The sequence below is a fragment of the Pecten maximus genome, chromosome 2 (assembly GCF_902652985.1).
Source record: "Pecten maximus chromosome 2, xPecMax1.1, whole genome shotgun sequence".
NCBI lineage: Eukaryota > Metazoa > Mollusca > Bivalvia > Pectinida > Pectinidae > Pecten > Pecten maximus.
In genome coordinates this window covers 53,742,606-53,758,750 of record NC_047016.1, presented here as the reverse complement: position 1 = coordinate 53,758,750, position 16,145 = coordinate 53,742,606, and the positions used below count along the sequence as shown (strand labels likewise).

Below are 16,145 nucleotides of genomic sequence, written 5' to 3'. Positions count from 1 at the left end.
TAATTTCTCACGCGCTCAATAATTATTTTAAATATATCTCCCTTTATACATGATGTGAAACAATGTGTGAACTGATACATATTACACCAGAATCTTACGACAGAAAACCAAACCACCTACAAACCCGATAATATTTATATAACATTTACTGTGATATTTTTTTGTTGAATGAATTAATGCATCAATGTTATTTATCATTGTTGACGAGGTCAGGAGAAACAGACAACGAAGACAATTGGTCATTCTGTCGATATTTTCACATGTAACCCGCACAAACCTCCGGGGAAAAACACAAAATACCTTAAAGTAAAAACATAAATCGTTAATTGTTTCAATTCAATTTAGTTTAAATGTATTTTACTTTAAAATTATTTAACTGAGTATGGTGTACTTATCGGTGCAAATGTCTGAAAATAATATCATTAGTATATTATTGGTTGTATACACAAATGTGCACGTGTAAAATGAATCAATATTCATATCTAAATCATATAGCTGAAAAATCTAGGATTCGGCTCAAGGTTTGATAGTAAAAAATGACACACGCTCTCAAAACAATGTCGGCGAAATGAGGAGGATCCCGTAATTGAAGTGATTTTATTGGTGTCTTAATTTTGTTTATCCATTCGGGTATTTATTTTTCTTCACACAAAGAAAACGAATAATTTGCCTTCGGAACCTACTTGACATCCAGTTTTTTTTTCGGAACTTATCGTCAATCTAAAGTGCCGACAAATAGTAATTATGATCGATTTAACAAATGGATATGCTGTTGTATATTGCTATATAATACCCTATATTAAAACTTCATGCTATTACAACCCTCAAACAGTTTGAACTTCTAATTTTATCTTATAAATCTAAAGTGGGAAAATGATTAATCACATCCCGTAGAAATTCTTTCGTGCTCCGCGCGCGCCTCTACCAACCTGTCGCGTCGACTTTTTCGTGGGACACGCAAATTAGGCGACCCACTTGCGCTAAGGTACATGTACATGTATGTATGTTTCGGTACATTGAGTACAAATGCTCACATTAACAACACACTGACAAAAAATAACTGCTTTTATCACACAGGAAAAACAAATCTCGTATACACTTATACCTGTACTCGTCGACTTTACCACTTACCCCTCACGACTGGCTCGTCAGTGGAACAAGTCTCCGGCATCATTCTAAACTGTCGCCTATACATGTACATGTATACACTCTATCTATTTTCATAATGGTCATCGACTCGTCTGCCAATCAAATATCAACATCACAGGTCACTATGGGTGGAATCACAGGTGCCTGTCTCGTTTTATAAAATAATAACATGTAGAGTACATATTTATATGTACTCTACATGTTATTATTTTATAAAACGAGTCAGGCACCTGTGGTGGAATATAACTTTGGGTCTTAACATGATCATTAGTAGGACACTATTATCATTTTTGTCATTTGTTGGTGTTAATTAGACAGATTTTAATCAGTGTGTGCAGTTTTATGTATGGTTTGTGACTTGCAGTGTATAGATTATCGGCACTGTAGCATATATATATATATGTTGAGAGTAGCTACAATTAATAGTACCACCCTATATAGTCGGTCACAGGTTCATCCACGTTTGTAAGAAAGGTTACAAACAAAAAGAAAGTATTATGTCAGACAAGGAAAACATTTTACTTGTATTTACACTTGATACCGTGACAAACTGAAGCGGACACGAGATGGAAATTCGGTTATTGGTACTGTACGTCATTCCAGAGATACCATCGCCTACTCTTTCAGCAGCATGGGCTATCGACCAATTCAATTTTTTAAAGTTAAATTTATAACTAAATCAAGACGATCGTGTCGTTATATTCGAGATCTTGGTCCATCAATTCATCGATATTGGTATAAAAACCATGTACTAGTGTACTTTTAATTCACGAAGAAAACTGAATGAATGTAACTTCTTTTGATGAAGGTTAATTCATAATTTCATACAGAGAACTTTTCACAGAAACACAATTATCATTATGATAGAATATTTATCAGGATGAGTCGATGTATATCATACACATATGTACCTATAGCTTCATAATCTGACGACTCAAAATGTTTAACTATTAAGAACAAAAGTCGAAGGTTAAAATGTCTCGACTTTAATACACATACAAACGTACAGATCGAGATGTGTACGTACAGTGTAGGCAAATGATGTGCATGACCGGGTTTATATTTACATGGCAGCAGAGACGTATACAAGTCTCAGATGGCAGCTACGCCCTTGATACGAACAATTTCTTATTTTTATCGTGTCAAAATTATCATTGTGGTAATTTTTCATAAACCCATTATGTTATAGAGGACAATTATTTATTTTGATTCATGCTGTGATCTTACATACACTGTTTACCAGAATGTATTTTTTGTCGTTGTACTCTACGGTACTAAAACTGAATAGAATATTGAATCCAGGCCAAACTTTGGAAATATATAAGGTGAAACAGTAAAAACAACTACATTGTACCTATAGAAATGTTAACAGTGAATGTGCATAACTACACGACAATTAGCCTATCAATTAAATAAACTGAACGGCCAACCAGTGCCAGCATGGATTCGCGAGAATTTCCGCGGATTTACCGGTAGCTGTAAACATTTATATTCGAATGCATTGTGAAGTTTTATTCGAACGCGCCGAAAGTAAGAGCTCTTCAATCGGAAGGTAGATATTTTTAGTAAACAACACGTTGAAAACTGAACAGCTGGTGGTGAAATAGAGGTAAAGTGTAAGTGGGTACGTCATTTTTATTTGTTAAGCATTTTAATTTTTATGAATGTTATATATATTAATAAGATATAGCTGTGTTAATGAAACACATAACAGCCCATACTGGAAACAACAGTAGCGGTCATGGCCCTAAACATGACAGCTACACTTTTTTTTATTGTATACTCACATCTGATGTCACATATGACCTTAACTAGGTCTCGGCTAATATATCTGAACGGTATATATGTTGTGCTGATTACTGTTTCTCTGTGCATGTAACTAAAATACTGATAATATATTGAAGGCTACGATATTTATATATATACACAAATGATACATTACCAGAAATAGCCTAATGTTTTGATGAGTTGAAAATTATTGTAAAATGACCTATATAATTTTATTAGGTATCCTATGGTACCGATAACCATTAAGTGTCTTTTTTTGCTTTAAACATATTTATTGTCCAAAATAGGCAAAAAGGATTTGGCACAAGTTATGCCAACTTATGAAGCCATCTCCTATCAACAAAACATTTGGGGCCGCGGTGGCCGAGTGGTTAAGGTGTCACAACACTTTATCACTAGCCCTCCACCTCTGGGTTGCGAGTTCGAAACCTACGTGGGGCAGTTGCCAGGTACTGACCGTAGGCCGGTGGTTTTTTTTCCGGGTACTCCGGCTTTCCTCCACCTTTAAAACCTGGCACGTCCTTAAATGACCCTGGCTGTTAATAGGACGTTAAACAAAAAACAAAAACAAACAAAACATTTTACACAATTGATGACATCGACATTTACAGAGTCAATGTTTAAATAAGTCAATTTTACATAATTATGTAAATAGTGATATAAAGACAGACTTGCATGTTTTAAATTTCTTGCTGGATTTGATAAAAACCTGCACATTTTCGAACACATAATCATTTACATCCAAAGCCAAGTCTTCGTTACCAAAAACTAACCAATTAAGATTAATTTGTATATTCAAATAATTCAAAGCATTAAACATATCTGAACGGGCAGTGTTTATATTTACTCACGAATAATTTGAGATAACATCTGTATCGTTTTAGATATCAACAGTTAGATACAAAAATGGCAACCTCGCAAAATCAAACATCTGCAGCAGAGAACATTCCAATTGACATACATTTCAACAAATTATTGGGTAAGTAAAAATTGCAAGGGTTAGTTAATTTTTTACCAGGATAAATAGAGAAAATGTAATATTTAGACGGAAACTAAAACCTGTAAACTGGTGATTAGTCTAGACCAGTTTAATCACACTCCTCCCTAGACCTTCACCAAACCTATAAAGTAGTGATCAACCCATGCCAGTTTTATCACATCCTAGGCCTTCTCCAAAAGCTTTCTGTTGGTCTCTGATATATATTAAGCTAATTTAAAAATTAAATCACAAATCTGAATGGTCGTCAAAAACTATGTCATGTAGACACCTTTGCAATTCCAAGAGTCAAAACTAATTCTGGGGTGTCAAATACATATACCTAAAGATAAACTGAGAGTTATCAAAGTTTTCCTCCCCAAGTACACAGGAGACTCTAGAGCTATACCACATTCAAAAGTTCATAAATCTAAGAACAAGAGTTGAAGACCTTGCATGCATTGGATGTGGTGGCTTGGACCATCCAACTCTTTTAAGATTATATGAAGACATGGTTTCTATAGATTTGTATTTAGATTTGTAAGATGAGTTAATGTTTGTAGATTGGCTGATTAATCGCCGTCACTGCGACAAAGAATGGCACACAGCCATGACGGTCATAAGGAAGAAGATCAACCAAGCAATACAGGACATGCCAGCCATGGAGGAAATCACGCAACTCCTGGAGGGAACATGTAATATATTATTCATAAATTCATTATAGATGTAAAAATTTAAAAAGGAGATGAGGGTTATAATTAGTACCGGTTTTGCTCTCATGCTCTGTACATGTGTAGGCTTTGAAAAGGCAAGCTCAATTTTAGGAAACTGAAGTTTTTATGCAAGATTACATCATGTGTAAAGGGCTGGGCCAAGAATTAAAGCATGTATATCTAAAGAAAAGGACATGTGACTAAAATGTTGTTGTGTAATTATATATATAAAGTGTCCTAGATTATAGATAGGGTCTAGTAAGTAATAACGACGGTATAAACCAATATAGGTACTAGGTCCTAGATTATGATATACATGTAGTAAACCTAAGTGAAATACACACATCTGTAGAACAGTACTTTATGATAACAGTACATCTTTATAACAGATTTGTTCTAATACAAATGTGTCTTCATTACAGATGTTAACTACTTTCACTGTCTGAAAATTGTGGAAATTCTAAAGGACAGTGAATCAGGAAAGAAAAATATGTTCGGGCAGTATTCATCACAAAAAATGAAGGTATCAGTATGATTATTCATATCAAAATGTAGATGATTTATAAAAGGCCATATCCCACTCAATGATTTCATATAAACACCAGATATAAGTGGTATTAATGATTCACATACTGTATATATTATAAATCTTATTTAGACATTTTTAAAGTTTGATACTTTCACCAAACCAAACATTATCCAGAAAATTAATCAGCTAACCCCAAAACTAGTACAGTAAGAAATGATTGAGTTTTATGTGCCACAGTTCAAGTACAATCTATAAAATCATCAAATATCCAACACCTTGCTCTCAAACAGTCATGCATTGATTTTCATATAAAACAAAACATTTTCTCATCTGACATTAAAACAAACAGTTGTTCTGGCAGAATTAAATGAATCAAAATTAGCATCCTGTTTTACCAGAAATTATTTAATCAGGATTTTAAAATTGTTATTAAACTGTGATTAGCCTAATCACCTTTTTAACAACTGTGCCATGAAGTCCTTAAACTCTTGGTAAAAGAAAGTAATACTGTTCCTAGAAATAAAAAAAAACAACAGACAATGTGGCATTTCATATTTGAAATCAATGCCCATTTTACATATCATTATTTTTTATATATATATATATATAATTGACTTATATTTGTTTCAGGATTGGGTAGAAATCATCAGGCTTTATGAAAAAGATGGAGTGTATTTAGGTAAGTGTTACCCTCACTGTCCCGGATACATTACACAAATAATAAACTCCAATCTTCTGGTACTATTTTGTATTAGACTTGAAGGTAAGCATAGACGTGTGCCTAGCTCAGAGGCTTACAATGGAACTGACTTGAAATACAAAGTTTACTCAATATACCATTTATAACACAAAGGAATCCCTAACGATTACAAAATGAAAATAGGCATGAAGTAAAGTTACGCTGTTCTGAATCCAAAATTAATTAACTATCGTTATCTGACATTGACTGTGGTCACAAAGCTACATTGTAGGTGTCCTGACAGCTATGAAATTTATTACACTGGCTGCACTAGCTGGGATAGCCCAGGCAGCATCTAATTGTAAAGATAACCGCTACATCCATGAAATTGAACTTGACCTCAGGGGTCAACTTTTACTCTTAACAGTAAGGTAAACCTGTTGTCATGGATATTAAATTAGTTAAAAAAAGAGTCTGGGATATCATCGAAAATGCTAACTGAGGTGAATTCATGGTGATAGCACTTGGCACTTAAATTTAGTTGACTGCACTTCCTGTGATGGCTTGGTCTCAAATGATGTCACAGGTCTTTTGGTTCAGGGGCTATAATTCATGCGAGATTTCACGGGATAGAATTTACATGTTGCAAGTTTTCTTTTATTTTTAATATTATCATGCATGCTTGAAGTAAACGTATATGCATTTCATGTTTCAAAATTATTCTGTGAATGTAAATAGACAAAGAAAATCTGGTTTCAAGTTTCCATGTTTGTCACCTTTAAAACATTTATGCCAATTAGGAATAATTTGTGTTGATGAAGTTGACAGAAAATGTAAAAGAAAATGCTTTTCACTGATTAATTAAAGTCTCTTAGAGAAAATATTCAACATAAAACATATAAAATATTTCTGTTTTTCAAGGAGAAACAGCTCAAATGATCGGACGTAATGTAAACTATGAAGTTCCTGCCTTGAAGAAACAGATTGCAAAATGTCAACAAGCTCAGAAGGTGGGATAAAATTCATTTCTTCTTACATTAACTAAATGAGCTCCATTTTCTTTTTATTGTCAAGTCTGAGTATGGAAATATGTTATGATTGTGTACAGTGAAACTTCAACCATTGACATGGTACCGAACCTAGCACAAGTTCAAATCGATGAATGTTTTTGTTACAAGTTTTTTTGTTCTTTTTTTTTGTTATAGGAGTGTGACAAGAAAGAGGCTGATTATGTTGCCAAGGCTGCTGAGTTACGTAAGAAATACAATTCCAGGTGTAAGGAACTGGGCATTGAGGTAAAAACTGTAAAATAAATATCAACTTATTAAAGATATTATAAAATATATTTAGTCAAACATTTGAAGGAAAACAAATTTCACATACAGAACTGCATCAGTAGTGGTCAGTTAAGTAATAGAAAACTTCTGTTTGTAATAACCTCATCAATATATGTGTGATGTTTTCCATTTATCTACCATTATCATCTACTGGTGATGAATTTACTAATTATACTAGTGACATTTTTTTTTATTTTAGGGAAGTAAGATCAAGTCAGAGTTGTCTGCCCTTGTTAAAGACCTCCCGGTGACTTTCAATAAGATTGCAGATTCAGCTAAGGATATACAGGAGGCCGTTCAGTTTTACGGAGATTTTGTTAACTTTGTTATGGACAGGTAAACAAATTGAAATTATTTTGCTAGTCATATGTAAATATATAAACTTTGTTAGTAACAGGTGAATCAATTATTTTGATTATCGATATGTATAAAATATAGTAAATAGAATTTCCTCTTTGTATTAAAAATAGAACTGTTATTGGTTTTGATGCAATTGAACCTGTTAAAACATGAAGACAGAAATATGTATGTAGTTATATATACACAATGTATAATAAACATATCACATGATTTCATGCATTGCTATGATTGGTTGTCTACTAGGAATTTAGTTATTGAAATACAGCAGCTCCTCTGTCAAAACCTGGGGATAGGAATAATTTCTTAGAATATTTAAATGTCATTTGACAGATAAGAATAATTTCTAAGAATATATAGATGCCATTTGACAGATATGTATAATTACTAAAAATATATAGATATCATTTGACAGATAAGAATAATTTCTAAGAATATATAGATGTCATTTGACAGATAGGTATAATTTCTAAGAATATATAGATGTCATTTGACAGATAGGTATAATTACTTAGAATATATAGGAGATGTCATTTGGCAGATAGGTATAATTACTAAGAATATGTGTAATTACTAAGAACATATAGGAGTATATTGTACACAGTATATACAGTGATATTTACCCACCAACATGAATGTCTCACCACAAAAAAATATTTTTTGTTAACCGTCCTCTGATAACTCACTTTATATTTGAAGCCAAAAGCACCAAGAGACATGTTTGCCAATGTTAAAACACGTACAAGAGTTTGGAGACACAACAACGTACGAATGGAAAACCGGCACCAAGCCTGAGAAGATAGTTGAGGCATCCATTTTGATTAACCTTGATGATGAACAAGATCAACTAGACAGTGCTGAAAATGTAAGTTTTCCTCTTACTCTGGGTGAGATTCTGTATTTACCACAATACGCTGTGTTTTTCCACTCTCAAGCCATTGTATAAATGTGCCGACTGTTGGATAAATATATGTTATATACCACTAGTGGTATATGACCTTCCGGTCTTTTGATTGGTCAAGAATTCAAACTTTGACCCAAGCTGCAATTGTTATTGAAGTCATCAATAATCGAATCACATCACCGGGTCCCGAACGCCACTGGCACACTTTATTTCCATACACGAAATTATACTTGGCCACGTTTCCCTTTGATTCAAGCCGATATTATTGTGTTAGAAACAGGTCACACGACTCGTGATTGTTGGATATGGAATTTATTTCACACTCGTAAGTTATTTTTTTAAAGTTGCAAAAGACACTCGCTAAAGCTTGTGTCTTTTGCAACTTTTGAAAATAACTTACGAGTGTGAAATAAATTCCTTATCCAACAATCACTCGTTGTGTAACCTCTATTTATCAGTCAGCAGTCTTATTCCCAAATATTGTTTCTTCAATCTACTGGAAACTATTTTCACTGCTTCCTGTCAAGGCTAGATATATATATATATATATATCTCCACATGTAGGTATCTTAAATTTATACAGTCCCCTTATGGAGCCCTGAAACATTTGTTTTAGTTATATTTCTTAACTTAAACAGTTCAAAATGAAAAAGTAAGTATCAGAAAATTAATTTGTTTAGATCAATTTGGAGATTTTTTTAATGATTTTAATTCAGTAAGTCGTTTTCTGTTTTACCAGATTGACTGGGACATCGGGGCTGACATTGAAGCAGACATTGATTTTGGTGATGATGTCAACTTTGACATTTCTGAAATTACCATCGAACAAGGTGGAACAGAGGCTGGAGACCAGGTGCAGTTAAATATAGAATTTGACATTTAATTTCCATTCCATTCGTTTGTTGAAGGACTAAAGATTTTCTAAATCTCTACCAAAGATCTTCACTTCACTAAGATTGTGTTTCCGTGGTTCTGAACACTACAAAATAAATGGGTTGTGAAGTGTGGATTAGATTCTGTTTTCTGGTTGCTTGTCGGTTGTTTTGATGTTTAATAAGTTAGAGACTGTATAACTAGTATTTTTTTCTATATCATATTGTATAAAGATACATACAGAGGAAAATTTAATACTTTCCAGCTAATGAAGACAATGAAAGCAGATCCTATTATACTGTTAGACCAAATCATTTACTGGTACATTGTACATGTAGATGTAGTAGACTCTACTTAAGTGCAAGAGAAATTTTGCAAAAAGAGTACTTAGATTTGCTTTAAGTATCAATTGCTAGCAGGTCTAGGAAATCTGCTCATTATCTATTTTATTCGAAGATTAAAGATTGCATTCTTAATTGAATAATAAGAATTAAATGTCTGTTCACTTTTATGTTTTCCAATATTGATATTTTGTATTTTCTCTACTCCATCCCAGACGCCTGTGGAGCAAGACAGTGACAGTAATGGTATAGACTGGAGTGATACAGTTCTGGTGGAACACCCAAATAAAGGTAAGCTCCCCATCAGTAGTGGTATATACTGGAGTGATACTGTTCTGGTGGAACACCCAAATAAAGGTAAGCTCCCCATCAGTAATGGTATATACTGGAGTGATACCGTTCTGGTGGAACACCCAAATAAAGGTAAGCTCCCCATCGGTAATGGTATAGACTGGAGTGATACAGTTCTGGTGGAACACCCAAATAAAGGTAAGCTCACCATCAGTAATATTATGTAGGCTGGAGTGATACCGTTCTGGTGGAACACCCAAATAAAGGTAGGCTCACCATCAGTAATGGTATAGACTGGAGTGAGACCGTCCTGGTGGAACACCCAAATAAAGGGAGGCTCACCGTCAGTAATGGTATAGACTGGAGTGAGACCGTCCTGGTGGAACACCCAAATAAAGGGAGGCTCACCGTCAGTAATGGTATAGACTGGAGTGATACCGTCCTGGTGGAACACCCAAATAAAGGGAGGCTCACCGTCAGTAATGGTATATACTGGAGTGATACCGTCCTGGTTGACCATACAAATAAAGGTAAGCTCCGGTCCACATCAGTAATGGTATATAGATGGAGTGATACTGCCCTGGTTGACCATACAAATAAAGGTAAGCTCACCGTCAGTAATATTATGTAGACTGGAATGATACCGTTTTGGTTGAACACCCAAATAAAGGTAAGCTCACCGTCAGTAATATTATGTAGACTAGGTGATACTGCCCTGGTTGACCACCCAAATAAAGGTAAGCTCACCGTCAGTAATATTATGTAGACTGGAATGATACCGTTTTGGTTGAACACCCAAATAAAGGTAAGCTCAACGTCAGTAATATTTTGTAGACTAGGTGATGCTGTCTTGGTTGAACATCCAAATAAATTAACTTATATTTTACCAGATACAATTATGGTGCAGTGTTATTTTTCAGATGGATTTTGAGGGTGTTTGATTAAAATGTCAGTATGCCATAATGCATCCAAACGCCTTCATACAGTTAAAATTGAAAAATGGTCGTGGATTTCTTCTTTAAAAAATGATCTGATTTACTGTGATCCTAATCTATCAATGCTTTTCTTCAATTTCCTGAGTCAAAAATGTTCCTTCTGATATGGATACTGATTAAGTTCTGTAATATGTGTAGACCAGGTTTCCCACTTTCATTATATTTCTACAGACGGGTCAGAGGAGGGCGTGGCTAAAGGAGTCGATGCACTGACCATACTGGACAACCCTGTCACTCGCACCAAGTTCATGGATGACCTGATGGAGGTACTTTGTAACAAACATCTTCTGTATCAACAATCATTGATTAATTTGGAGAGAATTTGAGTTGTCTCCCCTTGATTATGATGGCGTCATGCAGCCTTACAGCTTAATATGATGTACTCTGCTAGCTAATACTGACCATAATCACAAGCTCCAAAATTCTGGCTGGTCACCTGTTTATGTTCCATCTTGTAATACACACGTGACATAGGGTACATCAGATTTATAAGAAAAGTATAAGCAAATCAACAGATTGGTTTGAAATTGCTGATAAGATCTGATAATTTTCATGCACTGTGTATATTATAACTGATCAGACTAATTATATGCAGTCATATGTTCAAACTTTATCATGATTTTCAAATCCAGCATCTTACTGTGGCACATTCTCTGATGACTGAACTTGATTAAGATTTTAACTATACGCCTGTCTTTGTTAACTGCTGATGCAGTTGTGTAGTAGTCGCCATCTTGTTGACAGCTGGAGGCATTCCTGACCCAGCGGATCTGTGAGATGGAGGGCAGTGGAGACTCGGATATAGTCAGTACCAGTCAGTTCCAGAACGCCCCTTCATCTGTACAGGTGGAGAAAAGCAAGGTCGTATCCATGACATCCAAGGTCAAGGATATTCTTGGTCAGCTGACCTCGGTCAAAATGCACCACTTACTGCTGATCAGGAATTCACCAAGGTAATGAACTCCTGTTGTGAGAAGCTGAACTGCCACATCATCCTAACCTGTCTAAAGAGAACTACTTAATGGAATCTGTATAGTATAGATCAAGTTGTTATCATTATCAGAAAAACTTGTCTAAACTGACCTTTAGTTTCACTGGAACTAGTCTAAACTCAGTTATTTTAACTATATCATTAAAACCAGTGAAAAACGAACTACTGTACAATCAGATTTTTTTTCTAAAGTCATGTAGGCAGTAAACACATAACTAACTAAGGCCAACAGGACCTTTACCTTATCTGTGAGAGGAAGTCTAGTAATAGACATAGCTATGTAGGCGGTAAACACATAACTAACTAAGGCTGACAGGACCCTTACCATTTCTGTGAGAGGAAGTCTAGTAATAGACTCGAACTAACTAAGGCCGACAGGATCCTTACTGTATCTGTGAGAGGAAGTCTAGTAATAGACCGAGTCATGTAGGCGGTGAACACGTAGCTAACTAAGGGTGACAGAACCCTTACCATTTCTGTGAGAGGAAGTCTAGTAATAGACTCGAACTAACTAAGGCCGACAGGACCCTTACTGTATCTGTGAGAGGAAGTCTAGTAATAGACCGAGTCATGTAGGCGGTAAACACGTAACTAACTAAGGCTGACAGAACCCTTACCATATCTGTGAGAGGAAGTCTAGTAATAGACCTAGTCATGTAGGCGGTAAACACTTAACTAAGGCCGACAGAACACTGACTGTATCTGTGAGAGGAAGTATAGTAATAGACAGAGTCATGTAGGCAGTTAACACTTCACTAAGACCGTCAGAACCCTTACTGTATCTGTGAGAGGAAGTCTAGTAATAGACAGAGTCATGTAGGCGGTAAACACTTAACTAAGGCCGACAGAACCCTTACTGTATCTGTGAGAGGAAGTCTAGTAATAGACCGAGTCATGTAGGCGGTAAACACATAGCTAACTAAGGCTGACAGAACCCTTACCATATCTGTGAGAGGAAGTCTAGTAATAGACAGAGTCATGTAGGCGGTAAACACTTAACTAAGGCCGACAGAACCCTTACTGTATCTGTGAGAGGAAGTCTAGTAATAGACAGAGTCATGTAGGCGGTAAACACTTAACTAAGGCCGACAGAACCCTTACTGTATCTGTGAGAGGAAGTCTAGTAATAGACAGAGTCATGTAGGCGGTAAACTCGTAACTAACTTAGGCTGACAGAACTTAACCCTTACCGTATCTGTGAGAGGAAGTCTAGTAATAGACCGAGTGAGTCAGGTAGGCAGTAAACGAGTTACTAACTAAGGCAGACAGAACACAGACAGTATTAATGAGACAAAACCTAGCTATAGGCAGAGTCATGTAAACCAGGAAGTAATTAAACTATCAAAAGTTAGATTGCAAAATCTGATTCTGACCCAGTTGTATGAACTTCCACAATATGTGCATTGTTAAAATATCCTACATATTATAAATCATAAAATGTAGGGATAATGATCTTATGAAATGAAACATTATCAACTTTTAAAACTTTTAAAATACAGGTATGTTGACCGACTGAAAGACTCCCTGAAGCAGACACTGTCACTGGCAGACAAAATGGTGTTTTATGAGAAGGAGATGGTTGTCAAGAAGAAAGACGTTTTGGAGGAACAGAGACAACTTGAGCCTAAACTTGATGTGATCGTCCAGAGAACCAAGGATATACAAAGACAGGTTTGTAAACACTATCTCTGCTACAGTAATATAGTTATCATTACCTGTTAAATATTCAGCATAGAGGAGAATATCACCATTGAGATTTCATTTCATTTTGGTAATACATTGTATGTTGTTTTAATGAATGTTGAAAAAAAAACGTCAATGTTTTGTAATAAACGAAATCTTACATTTGCTTCCTTCTGTCAGAAATTTATCAAACTCATCACAAGCGTTATTTTTTCCCTTTGTTATTTGCATGGTAAAAATGAAAAATTTAAAATTCGTTTTATAATTTTGAGGCAAAATGGAACTAATATAAACTCGTCTGTGTAACAAATCTCTCCTCTCTGTATGTGATGTTAGAATTGAATGGGAATTAAACAAGGTTCACAATACTTAGTAAAGAATGCATGCTTGATGATTGAGTACAGTCAGGCTATAATGTTCACGTTGAGCTTTGATAACATTTTATGGCAGGATTAAGATATTATTTTGGAATTTACAAAATGTTCTTGGTTTATATCTTTGTGGAAACAAATGTTAAATATTTGAAAAATTTCGTTTCTTTTTTTGCCTCCACCATAGATGGAGACATATAGTGTTTTACCGATATCTGTATGTCCTCCGGTCTCATCCCGTTACGTCCTGTCCAGTCCCATCCAGCCATACTGTCCTATTCAGTCTCGTCCTGTCCTATCCAGCCTCATTCAGTCCCATCCGGTCTCATCCCGTCCAATGCAGTCTTGTCTTGTACTATCCAGTCCCATCCGGTCTCATCCAGTCCAATGCAGTCTTGTCTTGTCCTATCAAGTCTCATCCGGTCTCATCCAGTCCAATGCAGTCTTGTCTTGTCCTATCAAGTCTCATCCGGTCCCATCCAGTCCAATCCAGTCTTGTCTTGTCCTATCCAGTCCCATCCGGTCTCATCCCGTCCAATGCAGTCTTGTCCTTTCCAGCCAAAATTATGTGAGGGTAGAATTTTGCACATTGATGTCTATATCAAAGTGAATGAATATTGTATTCATTAAGCTTGAGGTTAATTTTCATTACATTCTAAAAACTGACGAAGTGAAAATTTTATACCAATTAAAGTACGCAATATAATGTACTTAATGTTTTTCAGATGGAACAAGAAATTTCATCCAAGTACAAGAACAGGCCTGTCAATATTATGGGTGAGATCAACATGATATGAAACAGGAATCTTAACTCGATATCCAGACCAGCACTGAACATTGTGACACTTTTTCTATTCAAATGATTCTTCAAAATAACAGTTTGCCGGTTATGTTTATGGGAAGTGTTGACTACCACATGGAACTCCTTCATTGTGCTATAAGATATGAATTTTAGTGAGATTGACACCAGGACAATCATGAAACTATTAACTGTAAGTCAAATCTGGCCAGTGGAGTGGTAAGGCAGCCCTAGATGAATTCGAACCTCGCCATAAAATTCAACTTCAGAATAACTATGTATATGTTATTGACCGGTTTGTTCCAACATTACAGGCAACTGTCCATATTAATCACATGCTATATCCAAACTTAGCAGGTACTGACTTATTCTTTGATATTTAGGGAGTAAAGTGTTGATCACAAATCTGGATATTTGTTATCAGAATTGGTTGTCATTTAGCAGAAACTGATATGTATACTATCTAATTTCATATTTAACAGTTAATATTAAAGTCTAATATTAGTTTCATGCAAATGAATATTGTTTCAGATTTTTATTAAGTACATAAGGGTTACAGAGTGACATCAGTCAGTTGTATCAAGTAAATGTTAAGTGCTAGTCACCTTTGTATAATGGGGCACTTCAGATTGTCTGTTAAATATAACAAAATTACTTTATTTCAGAGAATATTGTTATAAAAAAAACAATTTCAGAGAATATTATGATTATAAACACAAAACTCCCGGCTAATTTGTTGCTAATTTTTCTTTTAGATCTTTAATATAATTATGGATGAAAAATTGTGAAATAGTGATAAAATCTCCATGTTATGCTACACAGACATAACGGTATGGAAGAGATGGTGCATTTGTTTTGATAAAATGATCTGTATGTAAATTAATATACATACATGTATATGTGTAAGGAAGTGGGTTGATAGCGAGATGGAGTGTGAGACAAAGTATACATGTATGAGTTGAGAATATTATATGGGAAATATGAAGGTGTATGTGTAACATAACGAGCGTAAATGTGTACATATTGTATCCATACATTCAGACCAGCAGTGCTATGATTGATTTGTGCAAATTTGTACATATTTATAGCATCATGTATTTAAATTAATAAAGAAAGAGGCCCAGTGGACCTGCACCATCGATATTGTTTGTCAAGTATATCAAATGATGCTGCGGATATTGTAGTCAGGTCTATACCGAAAAGTGTTAAGATAACACTGCAGCTATATGAATAATTAATTCATAAGGAACCAAGCCTGGAAGCCACATGGTTACTTAACTGATGTACTGAAAAAAGAACCCAACTTCCCCCATAAACGTTATATGGGAAAGTAGTCAACATATAGTAAAACAGTTTGGAATTTTTAATT

The 16,145-nt window shown here is 35.0% G+C and overlaps 1 protein-coding gene across 3 annotated transcripts; it reads left to right on the top strand.

Moving 5' to 3' along the window:
* Positions 1–2,672: 2,672 nt before the first annotated feature.
* LOC117322503 (CDK5 regulatory subunit-associated protein 3-like) lies at positions 2,673–15,913 on the top strand. Of its 3 annotated transcripts, none has more exons than XM_033877460.1 (15): positions 2,673–2,765; positions 3,822–3,916; positions 4,477–4,608; positions 5,049–5,149; positions 5,786–5,834; positions 6,756–6,844; positions 7,040–7,129; positions 7,371–7,507; positions 8,228–8,393; positions 9,172–9,285; positions 9,862–9,937; positions 11,104–11,198; positions 11,677–11,885; positions 13,423–13,594; positions 14,703–15,913. In XM_033877460.1, the coding sequence occupies exons 2-15, from the start codon at positions 3,844–3,846 to the stop codon at positions 14,772–14,774; spliced, it is 1,575 nt and encodes a 524-aa protein (XP_033733351.1). In that variant the 5' UTR covers positions 2,673–2,765; positions 3,822–3,843; the 3' UTR covers positions 14,775–15,913. The 3 variants fall into 3 exon arrangements, with proteins under 3 accessions (XP_033733351.1, XP_033733350.1, XP_033733353.1); XM_033877459.1 differs by having other exon boundaries at positions 2,685–2,773; XM_033877462.1 differs by having other exon boundaries at positions 2,734–2,758.
* The last annotated feature ends 232 nt before the right edge of the window (positions 15,914–16,145 follow it).

Coding starts and splice junctions, on each gene's coding strand:
- LOC117322503 (XM_033877460.1), top strand. CDS start 3,844: ATGGCAACCTCGCAAAATCAAACATCTGCAGCAGAGAACATTCCAATT. Junction 9,286..9,861: donor GAACAGAGGCTGGAGACCAG/GTGCAGTTAAAT, acceptor ACTCCATCCCAG/ACGCCTGTGGAGCAAGACAG. Junction 9,938..11,103: donor GGTGGAACACCCAAATAAAG/GTAAGCTCCCCA, acceptor ATATTTCTACAG/ACGGGTCAGAGGAGGGCGTG.